The 10,901-nt window shown below is 37.9% G+C and overlaps 1 protein-coding gene across 6 annotated transcripts in view; it reads left to right on the forward strand.

Annotated features, from left to right (window-relative positions):
- The first annotated feature begins 543 nt into the window (after window positions 1–543).
- kif16b (kinesin family member 16B) overlaps window positions 544–10,901 on the forward strand; it is a 29,337-nt gene continuing 18,979 nt past the window's right edge. For all 6 annotated transcript variants that reach the window (XM_015390017.1, XM_015390012.1, XM_015390015.1 and 3 more), the window contains exons 1-5: window positions 544–883; window positions 5,428–5,497; window positions 5,573–5,686; window positions 5,794–5,910; window positions 9,345–9,442. In XM_015390017.1, the coding sequence (XP_015245503.1) occupies window positions 837–883; window positions 5,428–5,497; window positions 5,573–5,686; window positions 5,794–5,910; window positions 9,345–9,442 (446 nt within the window). In that variant the 5' untranslated portion in view covers window positions 544–836. The remainder of the gene's footprint in view (window positions 884–5,427; window positions 5,498–5,572; window positions 5,687–5,793; window positions 5,911–9,344; window positions 9,443–10,901) is intronic.

Consider the following 10,901-nt stretch of genomic DNA (forward strand, 5'->3'; position numbering starts at 1 on the left):
TTTCATGGTGCCCATCTACATTAAGATCCAAAATTCTGAGATTAAAGTCCGAATTCTGAGGGAAAAAGTCAGAATTCTGAGCTTTAGGTAAGAATTCTGAGGAAAAAGTCAGAATTCTGAGGAAAAAGTCAGAATGCTGAGATTAAAGTCAGAATTTGAAGAAAAAAGTCAGAATTCTGAGGAAAAAGTCTTAATTCTAAGATAAAAGTCAGAATTCTGAGAAAAGTTTGAATTCTGAGGAAAAAAGTCAGAATTCTGAGATTAAAGTCAGAATTCTGAGATTAAAGTCAGAATTTCGAGGAAAAAAGTCAGAACTCTGAGGAAAAAAGTCAGAATTCTGAGATTAAAGTCAGAATTCTGAAATTTAAGTCAGAATTCTGAGGAAAAAAGTCAGAAGAATTCTGACTTTTTCCCCATATTAAACTGAAATAAAATTTAAAAATCAGTCAACTTTTTTTTCAGTGTCCCTAATCCTCTTCGCTATCCTTTTATCCATTCAATCGGGAATACATTTTTGTCCCTGTGGAGCTTCCATACCTCAATAATGTTTTCATCAGCTGATGCACCTGTGTGAGCTAAGCTAGCGGTGACCGGGGATGTGAGCAGCTCCGTGCCGCGGCTTCGATAACATTTATCCCAACAGGAAGTCCTCCATCTCCTCCCCCATTATTATCAGCATAGTTTGACGTCCTCCATCGGTTATCTGGGTGACTTTTGCCCCTCCGCTCCGCGGCTCCTGATGCCCCGTTAGCCTGGGAGCTAGCCGCTGGTATAAAGAGGAGCGGGCAGCTGGAGGTTGACTGACCGGGACAGAACAGGCTGCAGCGGGATGAACCATGGCGTCTGTCCGAGTGGCTGTGCGGGTCAGGCCGATGAACAGGCGGTGAGTGAAGCACACTCTGCTTTCAGAGGGTTTATTTTCTGTCTTTGAGGCAGCAGGTGATCAATTAACATTCTGTTTATCACTTTTTCCTCACATTTAATTACTGATTCCTACATGACTTCATACTGCTGTCGTAATAATGATTGCTAATTGGACCATAAAAAACAAACAAATGTGTTGAATGTTGCACCTTAAAGAAAAGTATGATAGTCTGGTGAAATATTTCCCCAACTTCTGTGATTTGTGTGCTTAATTTGAGCAGAGCTGGAGTTTTTGATCACACTAGAGAACTAGAGGATTTAATTAAAAGAAACATTTCCTCATCAGCATTAGGTCTGGCTGTTTTCTTCCTCTCAGCTTCATTTGTTTTGTTTTTTCTTTGTAAAAGAAACTTTTGGATCCAAGAAGCAGCTCCATGTTTTCCATAAGTCCAAAGTTTTTAAAATTTTAGTTCAATAAATCAGAAGGTAAAGTGATTTGTATGCTTTGCAATAAATAATCAAACCTATCCTGAGCAACAAAAACAACAAAATCAGAAAACTAAACATTTTAAAATATTATTTAAATATTATTTAAATATTTATTCAGATAATTCATGATCATCTGTCTTCAGTTATGCTCTCTGATTCAGGGTGTCTAATAACATAGATCACAATTTCTTTTTAATCTTTACTTCTTTTTCTTTAAGGGGCTGTACATGTATTATTTGAAATGTATATTAAAAGAATACATATATTGAAAAGTATTCATTTTGGGGGAAAAACTATTAAAATCTCATTTTATTTTTCTGGAGTTTAAAAAATATCTCTGTAAGCATGACCTCCAAATCCCTAATAGTTTTATTATAATAGCTTCCATTTTGCAGCACTAATTTAGAGATATTTCCCCTGAACTTCTTTAGATAAAGAAAACATTGGCTCAGGTTCCAGAACCAGAGTTTATATAGAAACCAAACCATTTCCTAGCCTAATGTTGCCTCCACACCGGTGACTTTTGACCCATTTTTACTGCACCGTGACAGCTTTACGTAATGTGCTTTCGTTTTGTTGTAGTTTCGTCTTCTGCTGACAGAGAAATGAAATAATCTGGAGTGTTTCTGAAGCTGCTATGGAAGCTTTGGTGCATCTGCAGCTTATATATCAATGTGAGCTTTTGAGTCTTTGAACAAACAAAGGTGCAGCTGCATCTGTCTGCAGAGCAAATATCCTGCAGATCGGACGGGTATTACATAAAACTTGCTAAAAATAAAAGCCAGAGTTGGACGCATTATTTGGACTCAACTTAGACACATGTCCAGTCGGTTACTGGGCTTTGCCAGAAGGATGGTTTGCTCGCTTAATGTGAATAATGCAAGGCAGGTTTAAGTAATCAGGGTTGCCACAGACATAAGCAGAACTCGCTTTCTCAAACTGTGGTGAAATGTGAACATGCACCACATTTCGTAGGTAGAAAACTATCTGGAGTTCAGAAAAATAAAAGGGAACTAATGTTGCCTTCAATAAAACCAGGGAAAGATTGTCAGGCCATCCCTGAGAGATTAAATGCATCAATTGTCACATTTTTAAAGAAACAAATATTTCAAGAAACAAGTTAATTGTGATAATTAACAAGGTGTTATTTTGACAAAATTTTAGTAAGAGGTAGTATTTTGATGAAAATGTACATTGATTTTAGTGAAACCATGGTCAAATATTTCCGTCCCATTTTTATCCAGTTTAAGTCTGGTGATTTAAGTCAGAATTTTAGTCCCATAAACTTCTTTTAATTCAGATTCAGTCAACAAGAAAGTTGTTTGGACTGAAAAAAATTCCCTTACACCACTAACAGGTTTTAGTCTGAAACTAATGAGTTAGATTTAAATTATTATTTTCTTCCCACTCCTCCCAACCTCTAGCCTTGCAGATTCATATGAACTTTAGCTACTTTTTCAATTTCCAATCCTTCAGTCAGATAAAAGCTCCCATGTGACTCCTGTTCAGTCCTATAAAAAGTATGGAGTTTGTTTTTAAGATTTTTCTGCATTTTGAAATGCATGGGAAAACCAAAAGGCTTTTGTTACACTGCTTTAACTATAAGGTTTTAGTAAATGTTTGTATATAAGTGTAAGAAGGGGACCAAATGCTGGCGATAAATTCTTGAAAATGTAAGTGTGCAAAGTGGGAAAGTGTTGGAACTGCTGTGCCTTAACTCAGGAGCTGACAGGCTTGATGATGCATAACAAATAAGGTGGCAAACAGGTCATTTCAAATGGAAACTCTGCAGTTTTCTTCAAACTAAAATGCTGCTATTTCCACAGGAGGAATATTTGAAGCCCCAGTGTGTGGTGCTGAGTGGGGGATTTTAATCCTTTCTCTATATCTTGGGCATGGCTGTTCTGGGGTCTTTTTGTGTTTTGCTGTGATGCGATTCTGGACCGAAACACTTTGTCTTTCATTCACGTAATAGTTTTGATCTATTCTTAAATGTTTTATCCCAGAGGAGCTCCTGCAGACCAGGCTTTAGTCTCTAAAGGTATTTCTAACTTGACAGATTCATTAGATCAAAATCCCTTCCTGGTCCTGCCATCATGCTAATGGGGAGCAGTTAGCTGGTGTACAGTAGTTGTAATGTTTACTCTCTGTTTTAATGTTAGTAGGGTTGCACATAATTTTGAATTTCTGGTTTCTTGTTTTGATTCGGATTTCTATTGATTCTTAATTCCAATTTTTTAAGAGTAAGAATCATAAAAATGTACATGTTATAAATGAGCCAGCCTCCCTTCTTCTGTCTGGATGAAATTGGCTGAATTTGTAAATTAAATCTAATTCCTTGAATATCTTTCTTAGTGTAAAACCTACTATAACTTGTCACAGTTATTTTTCAACCAGTGTGTAAATATCCAACCCTTTAGCTCTGATATAAATCCTGTGAATTTTCTTTTCACAGTTAAATTTCCACATGGAGCTTTATTGTTTAATACCTCATCAAAACACATTTATACAATACAATTTTATCTTTTATTTCCCTGGTTCTGACTGCGGTGTGGTTCTAGGCTGAGTGTCTGAGGTGGAGGAAAAATCAGCGCAGTAGGAAGGCATCCTGACAGAGTTTATATCTTCAATGTCATTTATAACAACTCACCTCCACTCAACTAGACGTGATGTTTGACTTTTATGGACAGAGGAACGATTACATTCAGGGCTGGTGCTAATGATTATTTTGCAAATCGATTAATCCGTTTGTTTTTGTTTTTTGTTTGTTTGTTTGTTTTTTTGCTTAATAAATGGATGGGAAAAGGTTATTTAGAGAAGACTTTTTTGGAAATTAAACAAGGTGAAACTCAAACATTGCCACTCGTGTTCTGGAAGAAAATGTTTTTCTTTAACTTAACTACTATGTTGTTTTTTGTTTTTTAACTTTTGTGCAACCTTGGTAAAGGGTTGCTCTCTTGGTTAAAGGCAGAGTCTCTATACTCTAGTTAATGATTAATTGATTAATGATGTTTCAGCCCTAATTACATTTCAAACTCAGCCATTCAGTTAATGGGCTTCATCATATGAAACAGATACCAAAGAACTAGAATAAAGAACGGATGCACTTAAAATTGTTTATATGTTTGTTAGATTTATGTTAAAGTGTCTTTCATTCTATCCAGAGTGCATAGAAAACCTGCACTTACCTGCACTTTAAAAAATTAAATAGTCTAGAGAGCTGTACTTAACAAAATGTATTTTTGTTTACACTTGTGTATACAAAATGACAAAATAAAATCTGTCTAAGTCTAAGGAACAAGGCGGGTATCTGTTAACGGTAAGAGAAAGAAACTATAAAAAAGGCTCTGCTCTTCCTGCAGAAGCTGCGCAATGAATTAAAAGGAGGAACAAATTCCTTCAGGGAACCTATCTTGGCACAACACGGGTGCAGTGGCTCAAAAATTAGGCTCCATTCAGATTCAGACAGTGATTATGTTGGTTGTGCGCTTTTCTTTGCGTTATTATTTGCATTTTGTCTTTGCATTATATATTGGTCTACTAGTCCTTTACCTAGCTTTAAGCCACACCTTCGACTGCTGCATCACAAACACATGGCTATGCACACACTGCTGATATAAGGCAGCTTCTATTTCAGTGCGGTGGACTGGGCATCTGTAGGCAACCCTAACCTTAACCACAGGAATCAAAGATAAAAAATGTAAACTAATTGAATTGAAATGTTAGAACTGGTTCTGATTATTGATTCTCGATGGCCAACCCCAGATGGTAGTTGATAATTCAAGTGGTTTTGTTTAAAGCTGCATGGAAAGATTCAGAGGCTAAAGCGGTGCTGAAGCTAAGCAGCAAATACTGTCTAGAACCAACTTGAAGCAGAATGATCTTTACATTGTTTAAAGATTTTTTTGTCACAAGTCACCAATATTATTTCCTTACATCATGCAGCTCTTACCTCGTTCAGACAATAAATGTTGACTAAACTTGCTGGGTATTAATGTTTTGATTGGAGGCTAAAGAAATGTCTTAGATGTGCATCTTGGAAATCCAGCTGATTATCTGATCTTTCTGATCCAGGGAGTTGGACCTGACTGCCCAATGCATCATCAAGATGGAAGGAACCAAGACCAGCATCACCAACCTGAAGGTTGGTTTGTTTCTGAGATGGTTCTAATCTACTCGCTTGTTTTGAACTTTTAAAACGTGTATATTTTATGTGAAGATCCCAGATGGAGTGTTGGGAGACTCGATGAGGGAGCGGACCAAGACCTTCACCTACGACTTTTCCTACGACTCGATGGACTGTAGGAACTCCTCGTTCGTCTCTCAGGAAAAGGTGAGAGCTGCTTATTTTCCCTTTGTAGTGTTTGTTTAATACGCTCTTTGGTTTAACTATGACTCTAAGAACATTTATTTATGCACATCTGGCTTCCTTTTCTTCAGGTTTTCAGAGATTTGGGCTCTGACGTCCTGAAGGCGGCCTTCGAGGGCTACAATGCTTGCGTGTTTGCCTACGGTCAGACCGGCTCTGGGAAGTCCTACACCATGATGGGAGTTCCAGTAAGATGATGGAATATTTCTAGATGCTGTTGTCCATTAAAGGCTGCAGTGTTGAGCCTTTGTGGCTGGACAGAGAGTTAAAATGATTGATCTGTAGATGATTGATCTGTCTGTTCGATGAAGTGCTCGAGTTTGAGGGACCAAGCATGTTTTCAGATAAAGATAAGAGCAGAGAGGAAGAGTTTGTTATTTACAGAAATCTCTGTGTCATCAGTTTGTTTTTCTACCAGGAGAAGGACCAAGTGTTGAAACACTAAATCTCCTTTAAACTTCTCAAATATCTCTATACGCTTTTATATTTGGCAAAATGTCTCTTAGAAAATAGAATCCTTTATGACTACAACATTGATTGATTAGCAGACTGACTCCGCAGTAGTTCAGCACCAATGCATCTATAAGCCTGTAGACTATTTTCCCTGAAGGTTCTGTGAGTTTGAAGTTTCCTCACTGTTTGGATATGATTTCTAGCGTGTCCATGTTAAATGGGTCTGACCTAGCAAACAGTAGAAACATTATATTCAAGATGGATTTTGTGGATACTCAGATGTGACCAGCATCCAGCTCAGCACAGACACCAATGGCATCTCTAGGTAAGGTAACAAAACAAAACAAAAAAACCTGGAGCATGAACTACGAGAATGAGCTAAAGAGTGCTGCAGGTTAGTGTTTTGGCCACAAGTGGCAGTGTCATTAGAAAACTCTGCCAAAAGCAGCGTGGATGGTAGCTTGTTTGGAGTCTTAATCCTGCTGGAACATCCACTGGGTCCAGGTTTCAAACATCCTGCTGCTGAACGTTCCCCTGCATTCCTGCTCTCTTGTTCCATCCACCTTCTGCAATAGATCAGTAACAAAGGTAGCCAAACAACCCACAGCTTTTGAGTTCATTTTGGCTCCTCAAAAACGTCCCTCTCATCAATGAGACCAAACTACCTTGTCTTTTCTGAGCATAAAACAATCTTCCTGGGTGAGTCTGGCCTGTGTGAGGCTGCAGGTTACCTCCAGTCCATAGTGATGGATTAACACTGTAGTTCACAGCAGGTTAGTTCCTTTCATTTGCTCTGGACTATTTGGATCTAATTCAGACCTTTGCGTTGCAGAATATTAATTTAGTTCAGTTTATTTTAAAAGCACAAATATAATCTCATTAGAGTTTACAATAGGGACAGATTGACAAACCAAGGACAGGTTTCCAGTCAGTTGTTCAGAAATGACACCTTGAACTGATTTAAATCTACACTTCTCATGGATCCACATGGAGAACCTTGAATCTCTATCGTCTTCTCCCCCAATTGTCCAAATCCCAGCTCTAATGCTTAGAGAGACTACCAGCTGTACTTTCATGATTGAGTGCCGTTTTTTTATTACTGTAGATCAGGGTGATGGCACCCAGGCTCAGGAATAACACTGCGAAAGCTTATTTGCCGTATTTGTCTTATTGGCCCTTAATTTGAACAGATAAATGAGATGGAATCAGTATCTATGGCCCTAAAATAAGATTATTAGATACCATTCTCCTGAAATTAGATAATTTAGTTTTTTCTTACTTTAAACATAAATCGTTTTTTCTACCAGCAAATTGTGTCACTTATCTTCATAAAACTAGAGGAAATACACTTGAAAACATTCACTCACACTGCAAAAATGACGTAGAAATAAGTAAAAATTTCTTAAATCAAGTATATTTACTGATTGAGTATTTTACGGATTGAGTATTTTACTATTTAAATAAGACAATTAGATAATATGTGATGAAATAAGTTAATGCAGTTGTGTTTTCTTATTTTAAGTGTAAATCTTCTTGTTCCATTGGCAAAGGGTCTCACTTACCTTCTCAATTCAAGAAAAAATGCACTTATTTTAAGAAAAAAATTTATTATTTAGATTTGATTTCTTTTCTTTTTGCAGTAAAGTGTTCTTTGGTCCTTCATGCCGTCACTGAGCCTCTTAAAAACAAACTAAGGAGACATTTGTTCTTTGAAGCTTTTAATATTTACGCACACAGCACTCAATTAGTTAGATAAGACCTTCTAGAAGCTCAGTTTGTGGATCTACATTAAAAGCCAATAAACCATCAACTTGTTTATGGTCCATTTCATTTGTTCAGGAGCTTATTAGGCTCTGGTTTACATGGCTTAAAGCCTTCTGGGATTTACCCACATGTTTTTGTAGTTCAATGGACCAAATTCATTCTTTGGATTGTTTGATGAGTCAAAGGTCTCAGTATGTCCTAATCTTAATGTTTGAATAACTGAGATGATTGACTGCATGTGGCGCTTCCTCATGTTTCCTTCAGCCTAATCAGCTCTCTGCTCAGGCTGTCCTTCAGTGAACCCTCAGTGAACATGTTGTTGTTTACTCTGATAAGCAGGAGTAAACAAGCTTCGGTTGTTTACTGAAGAGCTCTCCTCTCTGCAAACAGACAGCAGAGGAGATAATTTAATCAGATTGGAATGAGTCCATTTACTAATCTAAAAACAAACAAGAATAATCTCGCTGTTGATAAAAGTACAATAAAAGATAAAGGTTATCCATCATTTCTGAAGGAAACTTTCATTTAGAGGCTCTAGCAGCCATGTGCCTCTGATTTGATCAAACCAGGTTGTTATTTTGGAGGAGTTGCTCTTACATGAGCTGAGGTTAAATCTGGAAACCTGACCTGGGGTTCAACATAGGTTCAGTTATGCTCCCATAACCCTGAAAATGGAAGAGTGTCATCAACTTTGGATGTGTTGATGTCAAACAGCAGGAACTCTGTTTCTGGAAAACTCATTCACAACTAATATAGTCTCAAAGCAATTTACAAAAAGCAGAAATGGATAGTAATTTTATTCCAGTCAGAGTGGTTATTAAGTCTACCTGCTGCTGAGAGGGAGGATCTAAGGTAATGCTTCTATGATGCCCCAAGGTTCTTCTACTGAAGGAGCTCCCCAGCTTTGGGACAGCTTTATGCATGTTTTTGTTTTTGCTTTAGTTGTTGTTTCACTCCACCTGCCAGGATCCAGGAAGCATCTTGGAACAGAGCGGTCCTTCCTGATGGGCTCATCCAGTGAGCTCTTCCTCTCAGTGGTAGCTAAGCTACTGCTATAACAGCAGCACAGAACAGGCCTGATGCCATACAGTCGGTATCATCCATGCATGGATGAGCAGATGGTGTCTTGTCACTCACTTTGCATGCAGCAACAGGAAAGGAAAGGAAAACTCCACTTTAGCAGAAAGGAACATTCAGCAGAACCTGAATGGTAGTTCATTTGCAGAATCCAAATAATATAGAAGGTAGAAATGATGCTGGACAAAACAAAAAAAGATATTTATCAGCATCATGGCCAAATTATTGTGGGAGGATTTTAAAAAAGGAGATGAGGGGGAAGTTTCTATCACAGGAAGTTACCTGCTGATCCCGATTAATGGCTGATGAGTTTTCCCTTCTGTTTCAGGGAGATGCAGGCCTCATCCCGAGGATCTGTGAGGGTTTGTTCACTCGGATCTCGGATACGACTCGACGAGACGAAGCTTCATTCCGAACAGAAGTCAGGTGAGCTCAACTCTAAAGTCTCCCCGCTGCAGAGTAACTGTCCATGGATATCTGACTCAGTGAATGAATCACGGAAGCCAACTTTATATACAATATAACATCTATCATATGTAAGCAATGAAACACAAAGCAGACACCTTAGAAAAAGTTTAAGCTATAAAAGGAGCTCCCAGTGTGCCGGCAGTGTGGGATGGTGTCATTATAAAAGCTCATAGAGGCAGGGTGGGACGAGGCCATCTAGGGATTTATAAGAAAATAAAAGAATCCTTAAATGGACAGAAAGCCTGTAGGGTGAGGCTTTTTTTTTCCTCTTTCTTTTTTTTCGTTAGAACTGTTAAGTCTCTGGTGATTTAAAAAAATATATAGATTTCATCACAGGAGTGATCGGTCGGCTCCATTAATTGTTTGGATGTGGGTTTTAGTCCCTCACATTAATTCTCTCTCTCTTTTTTTTTTTAACTACAAAACTGAAAGTGAAGTCAATCTAACCAATGCTACTAAAGACTGCACACATGGACAAAAGTCCGACATTTGCTGGTCAATCATTCTTCTGATGAATTATATTTTTCACTCAGTGACTGCTAGCAGCTTCAGTTCTTATCTGTGTTTCTCTCAGAAGTGGAGCTGTGGGATCCAAAAAACATGGTGTCATCATGGCGACCACTGAGCTTTTTTACCCGACACAATTTCCTGCAAGAGGGCTTGGGTAGACTTACTGAGATAGACTAAAGGTCTATTTTAGTTGAACTAAGGAACAATTCGGCTGCAATCTTATGGGTCTGACAGGAAGAGAGATGCGGTTACAAATTAAAACATGTCTGGTTTGGGGGAAAATGCTAAATAAAATCTGTTAATCACACAGGGAAATAATCAGTTTTGGCATATATAGTAAGGGGGGAAGACTCGTGCAAAAACAATGCGTGAAACATTAAAAAATATACTTTACCCACGATAAGAGTTCAGGAGGACAGAAAGAAGATAAAGTAGTGATTCCCTTGGAGCCTCACAAAAAAATATTAGGGATGGTACAGGAAAGAAAAAAACAACAATCAAAACTTCAGGAGGACAGAAAACCAATATAGTAAAATAGTGATCCTCTTTGAGCCTAAAAAACCCCAAATAATGAGCAGACAGAGCAGGTTAGCGTAGCTCTTCAGCCTTTACTCTTTATTAAAAAAGGAAAATGAAAACTGTGATCAACTTCACAGATCTTTCCCTGAGAATCACCTCTCACTGCCACAGCCTGCATATAAGCTGTCCCACAGTATTTATTGCTGTGTTTTTACTTTTCTTTAAACATGGTTCCCATTATATTTTTAATATAGGCCTATACAATCTGTCCAGGTCAAATGTGGAAATTTTTTTAATTTGTGTGGGACAGAGACTATGGGAGAATTATCATGCCATAATGCAAGAGCACATAATTTCAATTTAAGAAAAGAATTTCATCTTCTTGCAC

The sequence above is a fragment of the Cyprinodon variegatus genome, unplaced genomic scaffold (assembly GCF_000732505.1).
Source record: "Cyprinodon variegatus isolate N-32 unplaced genomic scaffold, C_variegatus-1.0 Scaffold481, whole genome shotgun sequence".
Classification (NCBI taxonomy): domain Eukaryota; kingdom Metazoa; phylum Chordata; class Actinopteri; order Cyprinodontiformes; family Cyprinodontidae; genus Cyprinodon; species Cyprinodon variegatus.